At 42.8% G+C, this 24,781-nt stretch overlaps 1 protein-coding gene across 1 annotated transcript in view; it reads right to left on the bottom strand.

Moving 5' to 3' along the window:
- The window catches only part of LOC120021853 (rho guanine nucleotide exchange factor 28-like), a 68,940-nt gene that overhangs the window by 28,211 nt on the left and 15,948 nt on the right, over positions 1-24,781 (bottom strand). The window contains exons 6-10 of the mRNA XM_038965699.1: positions 22,721-22,805; positions 2,726-2,805; positions 2,249-2,526; positions 723-894; positions 391-514 (exon numbers count right to left, since the gene is read on the bottom strand). Of these exons, the coding sequence (XP_038821627.1) occupies positions 391-514; positions 723-894; positions 2,249-2,526; positions 2,726-2,805; positions 22,721-22,805 (739 nt within the window). The remainder of the gene's footprint in view (positions 1-390; positions 515-722; positions 895-2,248; positions 2,527-2,725; positions 2,806-22,720; positions 22,806-24,781) is intronic.

The raw sequence follows: 24,781 nt of genomic DNA, 5'->3' as shown, positions 1-24,781 counted from the left end.
TGTCTTAGGCCATTATGCAGCTGTAACATTTATCAGAACTGTATTTGTGACCTTTTATCCATTTTGAAGACCGTTACTACACATAGAAGGACAGGACCAAACATACAAAGACGAACAAGGCATTGGAAGTGACGGGACTATCAATATCATCATGTTCTCAGAAAACCCTGTCACCTTTATTCCAATCGAAGTAATAACCCACTGGGCACAGACGTCAATTCAACATCTATTCCTGGTTGGTTTAACGTCATTTTTTTGAAGTGACGTGGAAACAATGTTGATTCAACCATTGTGTGGCCATTGGGAACATTCTCAGGAAGGGTTTCTCAATGGGGGGGGGGGGGGGGGGGGGGGGGGTTAATAACTGTGAAAGGTCCCACGGACACTAACCTGGGCTGAGGTCAGATGTCGCAGGCTGGGCTGAGGTGTCACGGGAGAAGCGGGAGGGCAGCAGGCTGATCTTGGGGGAGGAGTAGGAGTAGGAGCGGTGTCTGATCTTCTGGTCGCCCATATCCTGGAAAAATACAACACAACACAAACACTGAGGTCAACACAACGGGGATACATTTTAGATTTACAGTCAGCCCTAATATATTGGTCCTTACAACCTCCTTTGGAGTGGAACGGTCAGTAGATTGTCAAAGGAGGAGGAGAGAAACTATGACATTTCTTTATGCGAGTCTCTGTGTGTGAGGGTGGACAAGAAAGCTTCTGCCTGGTACCTTTGTGGGGGTGGGGTCACCGGCCGAGGAGGCAGAGTGTGTGCGTGTGCAGGTGAGGTCTGGGGAGGCGTCGTCCCCGCTGCTACGAGGGTCAAAGGTAAGAGGAGAGAAGGGAGACTTCTCCAGAACCCCCTCCTCCTCACTGTCAATCACTAGAGCTACCAGACTGGGGCTGTCAGGGAGAGAGAGAGAGAGGAGGGAACGTCAACATAAAGGCTCATCTGAACGCACTGGTGGTCCTCTGAGCATGGAGCTTGCAACGCCAGGATAGTGGGTTCGATTCCCAGGACCACCCATACGTAAAATCTGTACACGCATGACTAAGTCGCTTTGGATAAAAGTGTCTGCTAAATTGCATATATTATATTATTACTAAAGCCTTCTCATATCCATACTCTAAGTGCTGAAACCAACAGCTGGCGCAAGGTAAAAGTAAATTAATTGGCTTCAGCACATACAGTATTAAGAATGCATTTCTTAGCTGTCATTTCTTAGCAAAGTAGCTATTCCTCAAAAAGGTTATTGGAAATTTTCTTGTGCTATTTCTTATGTTTTTTCTTAAGCAAAAAGTTAAGAAGAAATTAGATTATTGAAAATAAAGTTATTGGAAATGTTCTTAATTCCAAGATAGCTAAACCCTTGTCTTAAACTCAGGGCAGTGAGAGAAAAAGCTCATGAAAAAATTTAACATGTTGAATTCACTCAAACTTAATCTGAAAGTTTCAGTATTGATTATTTTAAACCCAAGAACATGTTTTAGAACAGTAATCTCAGTACAAAATATGCTAACATGATGCCATTGCTAGCTAGATAGCTGACTAAATTGGTTGCCTAACAACAAACATCTCAAGAAGATATTTCAAGAGTTCATAAGAAAATCATTCAATCTTAAGATATTGTAGAGGAATTGCACTTACGAACTTCTTTTTTTTTTTTCTGAAGAAGAGTCTTAAATTTTGGTGTAAGAAGTGTTTTGTGAATCCGGCCCCTGGAGAATAAACCCTCCTCCTCACAGCTGCCCATGTCCCTTAATGATGATGATGTGGTTGTTACTGACAAGGAGCACATGGCTGAGCCCTTTAATCACCACTTCATCAGGATTCCTATTTGACTTAGCCATGTCTCCTTGCCCGGCCAAGATTTCCTCATCTCCCACCCCTTCTAATGCAACTAGCCCCAATGCTCCTCCCTCTTTTTCCCCTGCCCCGCTACAAAGTTTCTCCCTGCAGGCGGTCACTGAGTCTGAAGTGCTAAAGAATCTCCTTAAACTTGACCCCAAAAATCCATCTGGGTCAGATGGTTTAGACCCTTTCCTCTTTAACGTTGCTGCCCCTATCATAGTTTCGGGCCCTCTGAGGGTTTATACGTTGAGAATACCTGGCTTTGGAGAGCATGTTTGCGATACGGGAGTTGGCCATATCCCACATGTGAGATATCGAAACAAATAATTGAAAGAGAACTTCTCTCGATCTAAAAAGAAACCCAATGGCTTGAGTAACAGAGGGTTGCATGAATGATCTTGATACCTGAGGTTAGGTGACTCCAGAGGTGGGCTCCCTCTCTGATTGGTTAGGTATGAGTGGGAAAGGCTGTTCACTCGGGCGAGGGCTCGGTCAGCAGGGGAGGACAAGGGAGAAGAAGAGATGAAGGGGGACTGTTGCTCCTCTAGTCCGAAGGGAGGAGGGGTGACGGTGGCCTGTTGGAGGAGGACCTCTGAGTCCACTGTGTCCCACACCCTGCTGTCAGTCACAGAGCTGTCCCTCGTTATCCCGGCAACACTAACCTTGGCCTTGAGGTCATCCACCTGTGTGTGTGTGTGTGAGTGTGAGTGTGAGTGTGAGTGTGAGTGTGAGTGTGAGTGTGAGAGAGAGAGAGAGAGAGAGAGAGAGAGAGAGAGAGAGAGAGAGAGAGAGAGAGAGAGAGAGCAACAGATAAATAGATCAATAAAGTATTTGCTCAAATACCACATCATCAATCGCATGAGTTATGGTAAGGTGGTCTACCTCTGTGGAGAGCTGACTCCTGCCATTGATCATGGAGGCTGATTTGTCTGCCACAGCAGAGTGGGAGGACTGGGACTTCACTGGAGAAAACAACGCAACAAGAGACACGCTCTGAATGATAGTGATAAATGTTGCTAAATTACATATTGACTGCTACTGCTTTCTTGGCCAGGTCTCCCTTGCAAAAGAGACTCTGTGTCTCAATGGGCTTTTCCTGGTTAAACAAAAGTTTAATAAAAAAAAAAAAAAAAAAAATGAGACTAACTACAGCCAAGAGTGTGGGGTGAGAGCCATCAGTCAAACTGGGGGCTAAGACCACCACAAAATAATGAGTGCTATGTAAGAACACAACATAATGGTAAAAATATGCTAATTGATGTTTATCAAAACACAGCAAAGATGAATGTCTGTTCCAATCAATCACAATCATCAAAAGAACATTCCATTAGCCAATACCAGTTGAGAGAAGAATAGCATAATGGGCCTTTATGACAATGGAATGCTAAAAAAAACATCAATTTCTGTTGACTTGGTAGTTCTAGAATACATGATGGAAAAGATTCCTTCCTATTCTCCATATATCAGCTGCTTGGTTGCTCTTACAGAAAAAACATGTGAATGTCACATGTGAACACGTGATCTTGTGTGATCACATGTGATTTAATGTTAAGTTAATGTGACAACATGTGAAGCTACATGTGATAAATTAAAATTACACGTGATAACATGTAAGCACGTTGAGTACATGATCTCGTGAAATTAATGTTAAAAAAAAATGCCAACATGGGGATTTAACATGAAACTACACATGACAACATGTGAGCAAATGAAAACACAATCTCATGTTAAATATGTATTTGTATTTGTTCAGCTAAATGCAGGTGTTAATGTTAACAGGACAGTATGCTGCTGTATTCTGATTACTTGGGATTCAGCCTCACAACCTCTTGGTTGCTAAGCTACCTGAAGTTCCTGCCGTGCCACCAGGTCTGTGGACATAATGGAAATTGGCAAGAATGCATTTCTGTACTTTGCCTAAAGTTGCAGTAAAAATAAAGTAAATATAACAACTTGAAGGTGTTATTTCCATTAAATGACAGTATGCTGCTGTATTCTAATTTGAATTAGTGTAAGGAATCTTGTATAATTTCATACTGTGACAACACTTGGGACTCAGCCTTAAACAGGATTTGAACTAATAATCTCTTGGTCGCTAGCAACCTGAAATGTCCTACAAGAGTGCAATGACACCACCAGATCTGCGAGCGTGAAAGAGATATGGCCATAGACTTATTGGCAAGAATACATTTCTGCACTTTGCTAAAAGCTGCCCAGAATAAAGTAAATAATTGTCAAATAATCACAACCAACATAACGTCAATGTAAAACTAGCAGTGCCCAAGGACACTTGACGTAGAGTTCATTTTTTGAGGATTTGAACTTGCAACCTCTTTGTTACTTATTCATTCTATATCAAAAACAATGATTAGGGTACCATGTTGTTACCTGGGGTACAAAAAGGTACAGTGCCTTCCGAAAGTATTCATACCCCTTGACTTATTCCACAGCTGTGAGTCTTTCTGGGTAAGTCTTTAAGAACTTTGCCTACCTGGATTGTACAAAATTTGCAATTTATTCTTAAAAAAATTCTTCAAGCTCTGTCAAGTTGGTTTCAATCAGATTTAAGTCAAAACTGTAACTAGGCCACTCAGGAACATTCAATGTCGTCTTAGTAAGCAACTCCAGTGTATGTTTGGCCTTGTGTTTTAGGTTATTGTCCTGCTGATTGGTGAATTTGTCTCCCAGTGTATGTTGGAAAGCCTAAACAAACTCTCTAGTCCTTGCCGATGACAAGCATACCCATAACATGATCCAGCCCCCACCAACTTGAAAATTGTTGCATTGGATTTGTAGCAAACATAACACTTTGTATTCAGGACATAAAGTTCATTTATTTTCTATATTTTCTGCAGTTTTACTTTAGTACCTTGTTGCAAACAGGATGCATGTTTTAATTCTATATAGGCTTCCTTCTTTTCACTCTGTCATTTAGGTTAGTATTGTGGAGTAACTACAATGTTGTTGATCCATCCTTAATTTTCTCCAATCACAGCCATTAAACTGTAACTGTTTTAAAAGGTTACTATTGGCTTCATGGTGAAATCCTTGAGTGGTTTCCTTCCTCTCCGGCAACTGAGTTAGGAAGAACACCTGTATCTTTGTAGTGACTGGGTGTATTGACACACCATCCAAAGTGCAATTAATATGCTCAAAGGCATATTCAAAATGTGGAAAAAGTCAAGGGGTGTGAATACTTTCTGAAGGCACTGTACACTTCACTGGTACACATATGAACTCAAATGGTACAGTTCGGTACCTTGTAGGTATAATGAGACATTTTTCTACCCAATATTTTCTATATACGGTGATCATCACTGCACTTGTACTGGTGGACCTCATTAGCATATTTGGTGCCATGATGAAATAATAGTATTTATGCCAAACGTCAGTGGAAGTGCTGTAGAAGTTGAAGTGTTTGATGGTTATTCCGATGCAAGTAGAGCGCACCTCCTTTGACACTGTCTGTTCGGCAAATGCGGTAAGAGAATGTGTCAGTAATGAGCTTCACTGTGAAGAGGTTATTGTGCATTTCCCAGTAAATTAATGGCAACTGGTTCCCAGAAGTTGTGGTGAATTTGTCATTTCTTAACTGGAAACTAAAGGTCACAAAACTTACTGGAAGAATGTTGCCAGTAACCTACAGGACACGTGCTGCCACTAGCAACCTTGCCAATAACTTACCGTGGCTTCACTGACTCTTCTGTTGACAGCAAACACATCACTCGCTAACAGGCAGAATACTATAACAGGGTCAGCCTATCAGCAGATTGCAGGCATGGCTAATTCTAGGCATGGCTTTCAGCTTGCTCTTTTTGGTGTCCCATAAGAGTGAATGTCATCCCAGTTAATGTTCTATGTTCCTAAACATTAAGCTTATATGGTGCATTCGGAAAGTATTCAGACCCTTTCCCTTTTTCCACATTTTGTTACGTTTCAGCCTTATTCTAAAATGTATTAAATTATACATTTTTTCAATAATTACGACAATGCCAAAAAATGTTTAGACATTTTTGCAAATGTATAAAAAATATAAAACAGAAATACGTTATTTACATACAGACCCTTTGCTATGAGACGCAAAATTGAGCTCAGGTGCATACTGTTTCCATTAATCATACTTGAGATGTTTCTACAACTTGTTTGGAGTCCACCTGTGTTAAATTCAGTTGATTGGACATGATTTGGAAAGGCACACACCTGTCTATATAAAGGTCCCACAGTTGACAGTGCATGTCAGTTCAAAAACCAATACATGACGTTGAAGGTAATGTCCGTAGAGCTCCGAGACAGGATTGTGTCAAGGCAAAGATCTGGGGAAGGGTACCGAAACATTTCTGCAGCATTGAAGGTCCCCAAGAATACAGTGGCCTCCATCATTCTTAAATGGAACAAGTTTGGAACCACCAAGACTATTTCTAGAGCTGGCCGCCCGGCCAAACTGAGCAATCGGGGGAGAAGGGCCTTGCTCAGGGAGGTATTCCTCTGTGGAGATCAGAGAACCTTCCAGAAGAACAACCGACTCTGCAGCACTCCACCAATCAGGCCTTTATGGTAGAGTGGTCAGACGGAAGCCACTCCTCAGTAAAAGGCACGTGACAGCCCATTTGGAGTTTGCACAAAGGCACATAATCTCAGAACATGAGAAACAAGATTCTCTGGTCTGATGAAACCAAGATCGAACTCTTTGGCCTGAATGCCAAGCGTCACATCTGGATGAAAGCTGGCACCATCCCTACTGTGAAGCATGGTGGTGGCAGCATCATGCTGTGGGGAACTTTGTCAGCGGCAGGGACTGGGAGACTAGTCAGGATCGAGAGAAAGATGAACGGAGCAAAGTACAGAGAGATCCTTGATGAAAACCTGCTCCAGAGCACTCAGGACCTCAGATTGGGGTGAAGGTTCACCTTCCAACAGGACAACGACCCTAAGCACACAGCCAAGACAACGCAGGAATGGCTTCGGGACAAATCTCTGAATGTCCTTGAGTGGCTCAGCCAGAGCCCGGACTTGAAAATCTCTGGAGAGACCTGAAAATAGCTGTTTAGCGACGCTCCCCATCCAACCTGACAGAGATTGAGAGGATCTGCAGAGAAGGAGGAACTCCCCAAATAGAAGTGTGCCAAGCTTGTAGCGTCATACCTAAGAAGACTGGAGGCTGTAATCACTGCCAAAGGTGATTCAACAAAGTACTGAGTAAAGGGTCTGAATACTTATGTAAATGTAATATTTCAGTTTTTTATAAAATGTTCAAACATTTATAAAAACCTGTTTTCGCTTCGTCATTATGGGGTATTGTGTGTAGATTGCTGAGAAAAAAAATCATATTTAATCCATTTTAGAATACGGCTATAATGTAACAAAATGTGGAAAAAGTCAAGGGGTCTGAATACTTTCCGAAGGCACTGTATATAAATACATATCTGGTGTGTATAAACAGCGTCACTAAAATACAATGTACAGTAGTACAGATATTAGAATAAGCTACATACTGTTTTCCGGGCGTCGAAGACGTGGATGTCGATTAAGGCAGCCCCCTGCACCTCTCTGATTCAGAGGTGTTGGGTTAAATGCGGAAGACACATTTCAGTTGTACAACTGACTAGGTATCCCACTTTCCTTTTTACAATATTTAAATACACAGTGTGAAACGGGAGTGACCAGTGGTTCAATGTCTCTATAACATGGAACAGCAGTGTTGGCTGTGAGTGCATTTGTTCTTGAGTATTAGGTGTGTGTGTGTATGATAGCTTGTGTGTGTTTTGTGGTAGTGAGTGTGCATAACCTGGTAGATGGCTAATGATGGCTGTTCAACAGTCTGATGGCCTGGTAATATGAGCTGTTTTTTAGTTTACTCAGTCTTGGCTTTGAGGCACCTGTACTGTCTCTGTCTGTCTGACGGTAGCCGAGTGAACAGTCCGTGGCTCGGGTGAATGAGGTCCTTGATGATCTTATTGGCCTTTCTTTGACACTGGGTGCTGTAGATGTGTAGGTGTCCTGGAGGGCAGGTAGTGTGCCCCTGGTGATGCATGGCGCAGACTGCACCAACCTTTGGAGAGCCCGGAGGTTGCGGATGGTGCATTTGCCGTACCAGGCGGTGATACACCCCGTCAGGATGCCCTCAATGGTGCATCTGCAGAAGTTCGTGAAGGTCTTAGGGGCCAAGCCAAATTTCTTCAGCCTCCTGAGGTTGAAGAGGCATGGTTGCCTCTTCACACGGTCTGTGTGAATGGACCATTTCAGGTGGTCAGTGATGTGCACGCCAAGGAACTTGAAGATTTTTAACCTTTCCACTGCGGCCCTGTCTATGTGAATGGGGGCGTGCTCTCTCTGCTGTCTCCTATAGTCCACGATCAGCTCCATTTTGTTTTCAGCTCCATTTTGTTATTTTCTACAAGCGTCTCCCGGCATTATACCTGAAGCGAAAATTGACATTGGCTGCACAGATCTGCATTAAGAGAAATCCCATGCAGGCTTGTTTACAAGTTAGAACACTGAAATGTGATATGTAATCTAAACCTCGATAAGGCTGATGAATTTTTTTTTTTTTAATAAATGAGGATTTCTAATTTAAGTGTCATTATTTTATATAGCCTATACTTTCTCGTTCTGAACTTGACAGTTCTAACGCAGTTACACCTGCGACTCTGCCAAAACACCAGCTATGCGGGTGTCGGCTATCACGTGTTTAGGCTTAATCTGATTGAATATAGGCCTTAATGTCAAGTGTCCCTGAGCAATGCTACTTTTTAGTTGGAGTTGTCAAATTTTCGCACAATTACTGACATGATTCCAGGCAACTTTTAGCAAAGTGCATAAATGTATTCATGTCAATAAATATGTGGCCGATCTCTGTCATGGCCACAGACCTGGTGGCGAAGTAGGAAATTCAGGTTATTGTCATCTAAGAGGTTGTGAGTTCAATTCCCAGGTGTGGTAGCATCCCAAGTGTGCTAATCAATGTTGAGTTCAATTCCATTTAAGTTCAAGTCAATTCAGAAAGTAAACCCAATTCCTAAATGTCCAGGAATGGAACTAATTGAATTAGAATTGGAATTTCTGTGTACTTCCTGAATATAGTTTGCTGTTGTGTATTTCATGAGAAAATATAGTTCAGCTGTAGAAATACATTAAAAGTTATTTGCACAGTAGCAGGTAACTTACTACAAAAATTAAAGGACTTTTATTTAACAGTTTGTGCCATAAGCACATCTATAGTATCCTATTAGTTTAAATGCAAATGCAAGTGAGGCATGCCAAGTTAACTTCGTATGGCTGGGGGCAGTATTGAGTAGCTTGGATGAATAAGGTGCCCAGAGTAAACTGCCTGCTGCTCAGTCCCAGAAGCTAAGATATGCATATTATTAGTGGATTTGGATAGAAAACACTCTGAAGTTTCTAAAACTGTTTGAATGATGTCTGTGAGTATAACAGAACTCATATGGCAGGCAAAAACCTGAGAAAAAAATCTAACCAGAAAGTGGGAAATCTGAGGTTTCTAGGTTTGCCTATCCAATATACAGTGTCTTTGGGGTCATATTGCACTTCCTAAGGCTTCCACTAGATGTCAACAGTCTTTAGAACCTTGTTTGATGATTCTACTGTGAAGAATGAGGGAAGGAAAGCTCTTTGAGTCAGGTGTCTGGCATGAGTTGATCATGCTCTCCATAGCCGATGTGAGAAAGACCTTTGAACAGGTCAATATTCACAAAGCCGTGGGGTCAGACGGATTACCAGGACGTGTTCTGAAAGCATGCGCAGACAAACTGGCAAGTGTCTTCACTGACATTTTCAACTTCTCCCTGACCGAGTCCAAAACATTTTAAAAACAGACCACCATAGTCCCCGTGCCCACCTGGACAAAAGGAACACCTATGTGAGAATGCTGTTCATTGACTACAGCTCAGGGTTCAACAACATAGTGCCCACAAAGCTCATCAATAAGCTAAGGACCCTGGGACTAAACACCTCCCTCTGCAACTGGATCCTGGACTTCCTGACGGGCCGCCCTCAAGTGGTAAGGGTAGGAAACAACACGTATGCCACGCTGATCCTTAACACTGGGGCCCCTCAAGGGTGCGTGCTCTGTCCCCTCCTGTACTCCCTGTTCACCCCTGACTGCGTTGCCAAGCACGACTCCAACACCATCATTAAGTTTGCTGATGATACAACAGTGGTAGGCCTGATCACGACAACGATGAGACAGCCTACAGGGAGGAGATCAGAGGCCTGGTGCCAGGACAACAACCTCTCCCTCAATATGAGCAAGACAAAGGAGCTGATCATGGAAAAGGAGGGCCGAACAGGCCTCCATTAACATAGACAGGGCTGAAGTGGAACGTGTCGAGAGTTTCAAGTTTCTTGGTGTCCACATCACCAACAAACTGTCATGGTCCAAACACACCAAGACAGTCGAAGAGGGCACGACAAGACCTTTTCCCCCTTAGGAGACTGAAAAGTTTTGGCATGGGTCTTCAGATCCTCAAAAAGTTCTACAGCTGCACCATCGAGAGCATCCTGACTGGTTGCATCACCGTCTGGTATGGCAACTGCTAAACTATACCCCCGCACATTTTTTTTTAACTTTAGTTTATTTTGTAAATATTTTCTTAACTCTATTTCTTGAACTGCATCGTTTGTTAAGGGCTTGTATAGTAAGTAACCATTTCACCTGTTGTAATCGGCGCATTTGACAAATAAAATTAGATTTTACTTATTACTGTAGAAACGTACCATAAATGACTTAACACAAAATTAACAGCAATGGCTAACAGTGTAGTTTCATGTTATCACATTTTGAACCACGTGATTTCAAATTTCACATGTGAAATCATGTGAAAACCTTTGTTTTTGGAAAACTTCACATATGAAATCATGTGAAAACATGCAGCTTTGGGACACTACACATGACGCCACATGTGAAAACATGTGTTTTTGGAACACTTTACATGTGACATTTCACATGTGCAATTCCAAAAAGTGCAATTCCACATGGTATCACTGTTCAGCTAAAATATGACCCCACCTGGGATTTGAACTGATCTTTCTGCTGTGCCACAAAGTCAAAGTCTGTAGTGTTCCACTAAACATGAATTACCTATAATACATCTCTGCATTGCTATTTTAGTTATCAGTTATTCTGACTATTCTCTCATCATTGATTTAATTGGATTTTTCAGCAATTTGAGGGTTTTCTGTATAGTCTAATGTTGGTGGGGTATATTATTCTGTTTTAATGTTACTCCTGAATCACTATGATACATATCATCGATTTTATTGATTTTATTTTTAACAAAGCTGAGATTTACCTTGAAGTCCATAGTGTAGGAATTAGGGCTGACCCAGTTTAGTCGACTGGTCTGTCAAAAATAATATAATTTTATAACAAATGAGCTTTCTCCCTCGTTGGATAGCGGTCGCTGTACATCAGTGCACTGTTGAATTCGCGCCCTTACCTAGCGTTTAGAGCGTTGGGCCAGTAACCGAAAGGTTGCTGGATCAAATCCCCGAGCTGACAAGGTAAAAATATGTTGTTCTGCCCCTGAACAAGGCAGTTAACCCACTGTTCCCAGGTAGGCCATCATTGTAAGTAAGAATTTGATCTTAACGGACTTGCCTAGTAAAATAAAGGTTAAATAAATTGTAAAAAAGTATAAACCATGTTGCTATAGGTATAATAGCAATGTTAACCAGCATATTGGTGTTGAAAACAATGTGCAGGAGCCAGCAGCAGAGTGAGGAGACGAGCCGTTGCATTAAATGTCTAAAAAAAGTGACCTCGGACAACGATGTATACTACTCCCTTCACGGAACAGCGCAAACTGGCTCTAACCAGAATAGAAAGAGGAGTGGGAGACCCCGGTGCACAACTGAGCAAGAGGACAAGCACATTAGAGTGTCTAGTTTGAGAAACAGACGCTTCACAAGTCCTCAACTGGCAGCTTCATTAAGTAGTACCTGCAAAACACCAGTCTCAACGTCAACAGTGAAGAGGCGACTCCGGGATGCTGGCCTTCTAGGCAGAGTTGCAAAGAAAAAGACATATCGCAGACTGGCCAATAAAAATAAAAGATTAAGATGGGCAAAATAACACAGAAACTGGACAGAGGAACTCTGCCTAGAAGGCCAGCACCCCGGAGTTACACATCGGATGCTTTTACTTGCATTGCATTCCTTACTGACAGCATCAACATCTGCTCTCTCACCTTCTCACTTACACACTAACTGTCTTAACTACGAGAGAGAGAGGATAAACCACTTCTCCAATCTTTTTGGCCCTATAACAAAGATCAAACAGCAAAAACATATACATGATAAAATGAAAATCTTAGAATCAACTGTTAAAGACTACCAGAACCCACTGGATTGTCCAATTACATTGAATGAACTACAGGACAAAATACAACCCCCTCCAACCCGAAAAGTCCTGTGGTGTTGATGGTATCCTAAATTAAATAATAAAATATACAGACCACAAATTCCAATTGGCTATACTTTAACATCATCCTCAGCTCTGGCATCTTCTCCAATATTTGGAACCAAAGACTGATCACCCCAATCCACAAAAGTGGAGACAAATTTGAGCCAAATAACTACCATGGCATATGCATCAACAGCAACCTTAGGAAAATCCTCTGCATTGTCATTAACAGCAGACTCGTACATTTCCTCAGGGAAAACAATGTACTGAGCAAATGTCAAATTGGCTTTTTACCAAATTACTGTATGACAAAGAAACAAAACAAAGTCAAAGTCTTCTCATGCTTTGTTGATTTAAAAAAAAGCTTTTGACTCAATTTGGCATGAGGGTCTACTATACAAATTGACGGAAAGTGGTGTTGGGGGAAATGCATACAACAAGTGTGAGGTTAAAATTGGCAAAAAACACAATTCTTTCCAAAGGGCCGTGGGGTGAGACAGGGATGCAGCTTAAGCTCCACCGTCAACATATATATCAACGAATTGGTGAGGGCACTAGAACAGTCTGCAGTACCCAGCCTCACCCTACTAGAATCTGAAGTCAAATGTCTACCGATGATCTGGTGCTTCTGTCCCCAACCAAGGAGGGCCTACAGCAGCACCTAGATCTTCTGCACAGATTCTGTCAGACCTGGGCCTTGACTGTAAACCTCAGTAAGACAAAAAATAATGGTGTTCCAAAAAAGGTCCAGTTGCCAGGACTACAAATACAAATTCCATCTACACACCGTTGCCCTAGAGCACACAAAAAAACTAAATGGCCTAAACATCAGCGCCACAAATAACTTCCACAAAGCTGTGAAGGATCTGAGAGACAAGGCAAGAAGGTCTTCAATGCCATCAAAAGGAACATAAAATTTGACATACTAATTAGGATCTGGCTAAAAATACTTGAATCAGTTATTGAACCCATGGACCTTTATGGTTGAGAGGTCTGGGGTCCGCTCACCAACCAATAATTCACTAAATGGGAGAAACACCAAACAGACTCTGCATGCAGAATTCTGGAAATAATATCCTCAGTGTACAACATAAAACACCAAATAATGCATGCAGAGCAGAATTAAGCCAATACCCGCTGATTATCAAAATCCGGAAAAGAGACGTTAAATTCTACAACCACCTTAAAAGGAAGCGATTCCCAAACTTTCATAACAAAGCCTGATGGAGAGATGAACCTGGAGAAGAGTCCCTTAAGCAAGCTGGTCCTGGGGCTCTGTTCACAAACACACCCCACAGAGCCCTAGGACAGCAACACAATTAGACCCAACCAAATCATGAGAAATAAAGATAATTACTTGACACATTGGAAATATTTAACAAAAAAACAGAGCAAACTAGAATGCTATTTGGTCCTAAACAGAGAGTACACAGTGGCAGAATACCTGACCACTGTGACTGACCCAAAATGAAGGAAAGCTGTGACTATGTTCAGACTCTGTGAGCCTAGCTTTGCTATTGAGAAAGGCTGCCGTAGGCAGACCTGGCTCTCAAGAGAAGACATGGCTCCCGAGTGGCGCAGCGGTCTAAGGCACTGCATCTAAGTGCTAGAGGCGTCACTACAGACACCCTAGTTTGAATCCAGGCAGTATCACATCAGGCCGTGATTGGGAGTCCCACAGGGCGGCGCACAATTGGCCCAGCGTTGTCCGGGTCTGGCCGGTGTAGGCAGTCATTGTTAATAAGAATTTGTTCTTAACTGACTTGCCTAGTAAAACAAAGGTTCAATAATATAATATAAACACAAAAATGTGCACACTACCCAGAAAATGAGTTGGAAACTGAGCTGCACTTCCTAACCTCTTTCCAAATGTATGACCATATTAGAGACACATATTTCCCTCAGATTACACAGACCCATAAAGAATTCAAAAACAAATCAAATGTGATAAACTCCCATATCTATTGGGTGAAATACCACAGTGTGACATCACAGCAGCAAGATGTGACCTGTTGCCACAAGAAAAGGGCAACCAGTGAAGAACGAACACCATTGTAAATACAACCCCTATTTATGTTTATTTATTTTCCCTTTTGTACTTTAACTATTTGCACATCGTTACAACACTGTATATAGACATAATGACATTTGAAATGTCTTTATTCTTTTGAAACTTATTTGAGTGTAATGTTTACTGTTTATTTCACTTCTGTTTCTTGTCTATTTCGCTTGCTTTGGCAATGTAAACATATGTTTCCCATGCCAATAAAGCCCCTTAAATTGAAATTAAATTGAGAGAGAGAGAGATAAACAGATAAATATATCTTACCTGTTTGTAATGTTGGAAGTTCCTCATCATCATCCAGAGAGAGAACGAGCTGCTCTTCAAAAACCTATTTGGATTTGAAATTATACAATATATATGAGGTTAATTTGAGGGTACATATCAGGTGAACCGTTTCGACATTACAGCACTTTTTGTACATAGTCCCCCAGTTTAGGGGACCAAAAGTATTGGCAAATTCACATATATGTGTATTAAAAAAGTCAAAAGTTTAGTATGTGGTTACATCAAGCTTGTGACTCTACAAACTTGTTGGATGCATTTGCTGTTTGTTTTGGTTGCGTTTCAGAGTATTTTGTGCCCAATAGAAATTAAATGGTAAATAGTGTAGTGTGTCATTTTGGAGTCACCTTTATTGTAAATAAGACACTTCTACATTAATGTGGATGCTACCATGATTAAGGATAGTCCTGAATGAATTGTGAATAATGATGATTCTAATGATCCAGTGAGGCACGGTGTTCATTGACCTTGTCAGGCGTGATTCTAATGAGTGAGGAAGTTAGATGCACAAATATCACACCCCCCCAAAAATGCTAACCCCCCCTGTTATTGTAATGGTGAGAGGTTAGCATGTCTTGGGGGTCTGTAACTTTTTCACTCATTACAATCAGTAATTCCTGCCTTTTGATGTCATATGCCAGAGCAATGGCCTCCACAATCCAGTGGGAGAGACACTGCTTAGACAGCACTCTACCACAAGCAGGATTAGCAAAATCAGACAAAAAGTTGGTCACACAAATGGACACCCCTGGACCGCTCAATGTACATGCGTAATGCTCGTACTAGACATGGCATGTAACCTCCACTGCTCCGAGCTGGCCGCCCGGCCAAACTGAGCAATCAGGGGAGAAGGGCCTTAGTCAGGGGGGTGACCAAGACCCGACGGAAGCCACTCCTCAGTAAAAGACACGACAGCCCGCTAAAGGACTCTCAGACCAAGAGAAACAAGATTCTCTAATCTGATGAAACCAAGATTGAACTCTTTGGCCTGATGCCAACTGTTATGTCTGGAAGAATCCTGGCACCATCCCTATGGTGAAGCATGGTGTTGGCAGCTTCATGCTGTGGGGATGTTTTTCGGTGGTAGGGACTGGGAGACTAGTCAGAATCGAGGGAAAAATTAATGGAGCAAAGTACAGTGACATCCTTCATGAAAACCTGTTCCAGAGCACTCAGGACCTCAGACTTGGGCGATGGTTCACCTTCCAACAGGAAAAAGACCCTAAGCACACAGCCAAGACAATGCAGGAGTGGCTTCGGGACAAGTCCCTGAATGTCCTTGAGTGGCCCAGCCAAAGCCCGGACTTGAACCCGATCGAACATCTCTGGAGAAACCTGAAAATAGCTGTGCAGCGACGCTCCCCAGCCAACCTGACAGAGCTTGAGAGGATCTGCAGAGAAGAATGGGAGTAACTCCCCAAGTACAGGTGTGTCAAGCTTGTAGCGTCATACACAAGAAGACTTTAGGCTGCAATCGCTGCCAAAGGTGCTTCAACAAAAGTACTGAGTAAAGGGTCTGAATACTTATGTGTTAAAACCTCTTCGGGCTAGGGGGCGGTATTTTCACGTCCGGATGAAAAGCGTGCCCAAAGTAAACTGCCTGCTACTCAGGCCCAGAAGATATGCATATAATTGGTAGATTTGGATAGAAAACACTCTAAAAGTTTCTAAAACTGTTAAAATTATGTCTGTGAGTATAACATAACCTATTTGGCAGGTGAAACACAGAGGACAAACCATCTAGGATGGTTTGAGGTGACTGTTTTCAATTGGTTTTCTATGTGAATCTAGATTACTGAGGCATCTGGTTGCAGTTCCTATGGCTTCCACTAGATGTCAACAGTCTTTAGAAATTGGTTGATGTTTTTCTTTTGAGTAATGAAGAAGGAGCTCTTTCCTTTCTGGGTGTATAGCCAAGTGGACTGTTTTGTTTGGGGCGCGTGACCTGGAGCTCGCTCCACTTTCATTTTATCCGCTATTGAACACAGTTTATCCCGTCTTAAATTGTATTGATTATTTACGTTTTAAAATACCTAAAGTTGGATTAGGAAAGTTGTTTGAAATGTTTGGACAAAGTTTACAGGTAACTTATTAGATACTTTGTAGTCATGTTGGGCGAGTTGGAACCGGTGTTTTTCTGAATCAAACGCACCAAATAAAGGGACATTTGAAGATAATAACGACGGAATTTATCGAATAAAAGGACTATTTGTGATGTTTATGGGACTTTTTGGAGTGCCAACAGAAGAAGATCTTCAAAGGTAAGGCATGAATTATATCGTTATTTCAGAGTTTTGTGTTACGCCTAGTGGGTTGAAATATGATTGTCACGTGTTTGTATGATGGGGTATCGCATAATCTGCAATTTCACCGGATGTTGTCGAAACGTTCCGCTAGCGGAACCCCTAGCCGTAACAGGTTTTTAATGGGCTCGAATTTAGTCACGCTTGATCTATATAGATCGATGCTTCTAATTGTGCATGTTAACAACAAGACATTTTTGTTGATTATTAAAAGGTTTTACTCTATGGCTGGATTTATGTATTTTTTCCCAATGCTACATTAATTTGGCAGACCTAACTTGATTGACCCTGTTTCTACAAGGCCTAGTCTATGAGAGTCTATCATATTTGTATGAATATTTTGGTAACGCCTAGGCTATAGAGATGCATTCAGGTAATGAACTCATTATTATGCATCAACATTTTAACTTGATTACAATTATTTATTGCCAATCATTCTTGAATTTGTTAGGCTAAACAATTAAGTAGATTAATGAACTGATAATACATTTATACATTGCTTGTTTCCCAATTTTTTGGGAATTTATTCTTTGGTGAGCATCACCAAAGACAAGAGCCACGGGTTCCTCCAACGAGCCAGTGTTCGTAGGCATGACAGGGACACCCGGAGTGATCGGTTCAGGTGGCATCCAAGTGAGTCTCTATCACCCACCGCTGGAACGGTCGCATCAGCAACAATCCCGGGGGAACCACAGCTATCATAGAAGCCATCATCCCTAATGTGACCCCTGGAAACCGGCCTTCCTCTCCTGGGGCAAGAATGCACGATTCTTGGCTGAGTCTAACTCGAGACTCAGAAACAGATTGTGCTGAGACGGGGTCAAACAGCTCTTCTTTTGACTCACTATGAAACCCAGAAACTGAACATGGGAAACCAGCATGGATATGTGTAACACACCACCTGCTCCCTCGACTCCGCTACCACCAGCCAATCGTCCAGGTAGTCTATTATCCCGAGCCCCTGACATCGCATAGGTGCCAAATCCTCCCAACACAAATGTGCGAGGCGGGAGGGAAAGCCCAAAAGGGACGACCAGAAACTCGAAGGCTACAGCCTCAAAATGGAACCTCAGGAATTTTCTGTGAGGGGGATATATGGCCACATAAAAGTATGCGTCCTTCTGATCGATGGAGGTGAACCAATCACCCGGGCACACTGACTGGAACAACCGGCTACTCGTGAGCCTTCTGAATTTGTAGACTGTGAAGGGCTTGTTTATGGCACGCAGGTTTAAAAAGGGATGCAAAGTCCTGCCTCTTCTGGGAACCAGGAAATACCGGCTGTACCAGCCATCCTGGACCTCTGACATAGATAGTAAAGTGGGGGTCGCACAACGAAATATAGCCTGTACCCCAACGTCACTGTTCGTGGGCTGATCGACACAGACTACGAGTCTCCCGTAAAGTCCCATTTGAAGGGGCGGACTGCCACCTTGTGGACTGGGAGAATTTGGTTATTTTTCCATTTCCACCATTTTCGTCAACCGAGTGTCTGACTGTGGAACTCTTTATATTCAGCTCCCATGTGAACGACACAACACTCTTGACACCAGTGAACACTGTGGGGTAGAAACAATGTGTTTAAACGCCAACGTTTGCCTGAAGCCCGGTCCACCCTGGGTTCGGGGGGGTACTGTTGTCACAGTGAACATCTGGGAAGGGGCGCAAGGCGAGAACCGAGCTGTGCCACCTCCCCTCTCGTCGCGCTAGGTGCGTGTGGGCTGCACGCATAAAAAAATTGACTCAGGAAATTTTTTATTAATGATGTGATCATGCCAACCAGTCATAGGTACCGGTTACACTGCACCTTGTAACCGAGTTAGAAAAGGGACAGACAACTCTGAAAACGGACCCCATCTGTGCTAGCAGACAGGGCGATTCGCAATTGAATCTAATTCCCAGGAACGAAATACGTTGAGCAGGAGACCAACTTCTTGGAGTTCATATGAACCACAGAGACTGTGTGTGGGATAATAGCATGATTGCCAATCGCATACCGAGTCCATAACCTGTATCAGTAAGCACCTCATAGGGACCAGTGAGCTACAGGGAGGAATCAGCAATGAATACCAGTAATGTACCACCAACGAGGGAGGTAAACCACGTGATGTATTCCATTCGGTCTAGAGAACCTCTCTGACCACAGTATGGTCCATTTAGAACAATCAAGCAACTGAGCGCGACATATGCCTTGCTCAAGTTCACATCAACAGATTTTCCACTTAGTCAGCTCAGGGATTAGAACCAGCAACCTTTTGGTTACTGGCCCAATGCTCTTAACCACTAAGATATCTGCCTTAACAAGTCAGGCTATGCAGCGCTGTTTAACTAGTCTGATCCCATCCACATAAGACCGGATCATCGACCAAGTCTGGGAAGAGAGGTAAAACGGTGCTCGACTGAGGCAGGCCAAGGCGGCAGGGAGTTGCCCACTGAAAGGCCGCCCTCTCCCTTCAAGTTGCCTCCCTTAGTCAGCGACAGAGCACACAGCAACATGGTCGAGCAAGGGCAGCTATCGCACGCCTCAGGCTAGGCAGACCAAAGCCCCCAATTCACCCCTAGGTTCCATAGCTCAGACCCAACCAAGGTATGGGCACCCGTGAGGGGAAGCCATAAGAAACAGCATTTGTAGGGAACAACAGACGAGCAGCAGGTGCTTCTAATCAGGGATGCCGCTCATCTGCCAATCAGGGATGTGGCTTTTCTGGTACGCTATCTCATGAATTGAGATGATGTCTCCAAGTGAGCAGACGCGTAAGTCAATTGATTCATGAATTACCCTTAGTGCCCGCTCGCATACCTTAGAATTCTGTATTTCTTTGTGACTGACTTGCATACAGGTAGACCAGAAAAAGCCACATCCCTGATTGGCAAATGAACGGCAACCGTGATTAGAAGCACCTGCTGGTTTGAATTAAATTGCACCTACACACCGAAGAAGGCTGCAAAGCCAAAACGTCTCCTATTCCTAACGTCTGCTGTCCCTGATGCGGTGAAAAGAATACAATAAAATACAAAATGAAGTAAGCTTTATGCGACATCTTTTAGAGTGCGGACCCATTACGCCTTGTGTTTGTCTGAATTTGCGGGTGTTACCAGCCCAGCTTCTTGGAGAACACGATGGTCCCCTTTTGATTAAAATGAATCAGATAGCCATGCACGCACGCACGCACGCACACGCCTATGAGCAGAGGATGAGGTGACTGCATGTGGGCAGTCCATTAGCGAAAGCACTGCTCAGAACGGTCATAACGAAACACACACAATACGGTAAAAAGCTTTCCCGGAGAAAGAGCAAACAATGTGTGCACACATTAACTCTCATCAGCCTCACAAAAGCACACACACAAAAACAGATCCACACATGCACACCAAACTCATTGATGTACCAGGTCATTTCATTTGAAAAGAAAAACAGAAAAGTATACTTACTCTAACCACCAGTGTAAGGTCTTCTACTGGCAGCCCCCTGCCTAGACCTGCAGAAGAGAAAGACACTTAACGACACCCTTTAACACCCTAAGCAGTGATTGGTCACAAGAAGAGATAGGTGACCTCTCCACTAAATATGCTGGAATCACTGCTTGACTTCTAGAACCTCTAGCTATGTCCTGTTCTGCCAATATTCTGCAGGAACTAAGACGTCTAGAGCAGCGGAGCTAAAGCAACAGGAAAAAAATGGTAGAGAGTGGTTGTTATGTACAGGTCTATAGATCTATAGTGCTTCCTTCCAGTCTGGCTGGGGCTGCTGAGGGGTGAGGTCGATACTGAGATAAGACTTCCTGTCCTGTCTCTCTAAGTATGCATCGATATCAAGCCTGCCGTCACTACGGTTACCAGAATCAAGAGGGAGAGAGAGGCAGCGTGTGTCTGAGGCAATGTGTGTGTGTGTGTGTGTGTGTGTGGGGGGGGAACCACCGCAGCCCACCCAGAAGAGAGAGGGAATGAGTCCCAAACTAACCTCTCACCTACACCACTGATGTTTTCACAAAGGGCTTTCTGTGTGTGTGTGTGTGCATGCGTTTGTGTGTGTGCGTGTGTGTCCCAAAAAGCTTGGTAAATTAAACTAATTACAGGAAGAGAGAGAGAGAAACAGTTGGAATTGATATCAGGATGTTGAAGTAAAAAACCCTGCTTTATCCGAGCAGCTGTGTAGCTTTACTTACAGCCTTTCACAGAGCCACTGTGACACAGACAGAGTGAGAGACAGTAAATATGGACAGCTTCTAGATGGAGAGGCCAAAGCTCTGACAGACACTCACACCATGTCCAACACCTCATCTGTCTAGTGTGTGTGTGTATGGCTATTATTTTATGCCAAGTCATATTAGGTCATCCAAGACTTGCTCCATGAAGCTGTATTTACTGAAGGAGGCATCTAGACACACACCAGGCAGGACATTTTTCCTAGAAACACACGCGCAAACCCCAGACACACACATTCCACACACTTAGCATCGTAAGTCAGTGTCTTCATCTTTTTCATCATCTCGACTGGTTCTTAGAAGGGGTCTCAGACCAACAATGTGAGGCCAACCACCGCTCTCTCTCTCCCTTCCTCTCCCTCTCTCTACCTCCCTCCTCTGCCTTATTAATCTCTCTCATACAGACCATGGTTGGAAATGAACACAGGCCAAATGCGGGTCGATTTTGTCATTGGCGGGTAAGAATGTACATTTCACCAGACACGTTGGCGGAGCATTTGGAAAAAGTTTTTTTTTTTTTAATCCAAAGCCCAGATGTAGAAGTTGGTCGAATAGACAAGAAAGACTCATAAAGTGTGACTTTGTTCTCGTGTTTCTTGGCCAGTTACATCGTTTTGTTCACATGCTAGGTTGTTTTTCAATGTTAGTTTGAGTTTTCTGCAACTGTCTGCTGCTAAGAAGACATTACAGTGTGAGATTTTTTTCGTCACAGATAAGCAAGTGCCCAAATGACCACTGTAAAAGCCCATCCCTTAATTAAAGGGCCAGCTGAAAATGTTTGTCACACCTAATGACTGTGCTTGATTGAGCATGGACTTTGATTCATTAACTTTTAGTCATTGTTCAACTAGATATATTTGCGTGCTTCTGCATTTCTACTTAGGAGCACATCATGTACTCCTTGTGAAGAATGTCAGCGTAGAGCCCTGAACTATAATAATAAATAAAGCACATTACTCAGCATTTTGTGGCACTTAGTTGATTATTGATGTTCTGTTGTAGAACTGTTTATTTTTATATCTAAATACTGTACATTGGTTAAAAGACGCAGGTCACAAAAATGAAATGAAATTAAGCAAGTAATATACTATATTACTAGTAATATATTTCTTGTTTTTTAAATATTAGAAAGCATGCTCATCTGTTTTTTGTGCAATTATGGATAAACAAAATATTTTGGCTGGTAAAAAAACCTGAGTTGCTGGTAAAAGAAAATATATATATATCCCTGTGCAGTGTGCATCCTGTATAGCACTCGTCTGTTTAGTTCATTTAAACACGCTCATGTACATGACACGTGTGTGCTGGCTGGGTGGTGTGTGGCGTCATGGAGGCACATACACACAGGTCAGCATGGTGTATGTGTGTGCGTGCGTGTGTGTGGACTAGGCTGTGCCCTTCTCTCTGTGTGTCTCATGTGCAAACACTGTGTTCATGGCCTGGTCTTCCTGTTCTATTTGTGGTAACTGAGACTGTCCACTGGTAAACAGTGCTGTTTTGGGGACCCAAGGAAAGCACCATGACTCTCTGAACAGAGTTTGTTTTTGAAAGACTCATCACTAAGTTAAAGCCACAATCCTGAGTTTGGTGGTTCACCCTCACCTCCGTCACTGGTATCACTTGTATGGACATCCACTCTGTCACTGTCCTCCATCTGAACATCAACATCACCTCTCAGTGCTGAGATCTGTGCAAAAAACAGGAGTTCTGTGACAACATGCTCTTAAAAATAATAATAATAATATATACTGTAGGTAAACTATACTATACACAGCCTATGAATTTCAATGTAAATGCATTCATTATATTATAAAGGTTTTATTACAGTAAAACATAGTCAATTAATGAATTACATTTTCACTTAAGTATGTTTTGAAGTAGCAGCTATATACACTGATTGGCCAGTTTATTAGGTACACCAATCTAGTAATGGGTCAGACCCTCCTTTGCCTCCAGAACAGCCTGAATTCTTTGGGTCATGGAAACATTGTTCAGTTGGTAACAATGGACCTAATGTGTGTCAGCAAAACATTCCCCAAACCATTAAACCACCGTCACCAGCCTGTACCGTTGACACCAGACAGGATTGGGCCATGGACTGCTTACGCCAAATCCTGACCCCACTGTTGGTGATCGCGTGCCTACTGGAGCCGCTTCTTGTTTTTAGCTGATAAGAATGGAACCTGGTGTGGTCGACTGCTGCAATAGCTCATCCGTGACAAGGACCGATGAGTTGTGCGTTCCAAGATTCCGTTCTGCACACCACGGTTGTACTGCACCATTATTTGCCTGTTTGCGGCCCGCCTGTTGGCTTGCACGATTTTTGCCATTCTCCTTCGACCTCTCATCAACGAGCTGTTTTCGCCCACAGGACTGCCACTGACTGGATGTTTTTTGTTTGTCGCACCATTCTCGGTAAACCCTAGATAATGTTGTGCGTGGAAAGCGCAGGAAACTGGCCGTTTCTGAGATACTGAAACTGGCGCGCCTGGCACCAACAATCATACCACGCTCAAAGTCGCTTTGGTCACTCGTTTTGCCCATTCTAACGTTCAATCGAACAGTAAGTGAATACCTCGATGCCTGTCTGCCTGCTTAATATAGCAAGCCACTGTCATGTGACTAGAGCTGTGGCGGTCATGAAATCTTGTCAGCCGGTGATTGTCAAGCAAATGCCTGCTGGTCTCACGGTAATTGACTGTTAATTAACATGAACACATTTAGCATCTCCTGGCTTCCACGCATAGCCTACAAACCACCGGTGCAGACCTTTGGAACATCCACATGTTAATAAATCCATGTAATATAGCCTACACTATCACAATAAATCCATTATTTATTTTAAACTGGTCTAAAGAAACATGATATGAAGAAAATATAGTAAATCTCAGAAGAACAGAATAGCATACTCTGCATTGTCCTTATATAAGGCCCTGATCTGGCTATGCAATATGGTTGTGGGCTACACTAGTTCGTTTAGCAGACAAGATTTGCTTAGAATTCAGTGGTATTATTTTATTTTATAGTATGAAGAATACAATTGAACATACCTGAATAAAATAGAAAGGATATTTTCTCCAAATTATTTGAGGGAGTGCGCACATGTGGCTTTTCTGTGTTAGCAGTTAACAAAGAAACAGGTACTCCAAGATGCTTAATTTAGAGTTATTAATGTAACTTTAGTTGTGATACAAATGTTGGGAAATGTGTCTTGATGTGTAATACATTCTAAGGCTGCATGATGCGACTAATGATGATTTGAAAAAAGTCGCAGGAAAGGCATGAGCGCTGCTTTGTTTTTTTGAGCAGGCTGTACACACTTCATCAGTCTCTCATTCACAATTTGGCAAGCTCTTGATAATGCCTCGAATTTCCTGGCTGCATCCCCTTTGTGTGGCCATAATGCCCCCTAAAAAAAATCCATGCCTTTTGCGGCCAGTGGCCATTGGGCTGAATATAATAATTATAATTCCCTTCTCCCTGCTGCGTGCCAAAGCACCTCTCACTCACATTGGCTCTCCATCACGTTATCGGGTCTTTCTCACAGGCTACAAGTGAAGACAGACACATTGGGTACACAACTGCGGGCGTCCTTATCCAATTCCAAGGGGCATATTGAAGATATGGGAAGAACTGTCCACATTTACTTTCCGTCAGCCAACA

Source organism: Salvelinus namaycush, chromosome 26, assembly GCF_016432855.1.
Source record: "Salvelinus namaycush isolate Seneca chromosome 26, SaNama_1.0, whole genome shotgun sequence".
Lineage (NCBI taxonomy): Eukaryota > Metazoa > Chordata > Actinopteri > Salmoniformes > Salmonidae > Salvelinus > Salvelinus namaycush.
The sequence above is the reverse complement of the archived record's forward strand: the minus strand, read 5'-3'. Positions and strand labels throughout refer to the sequence as shown.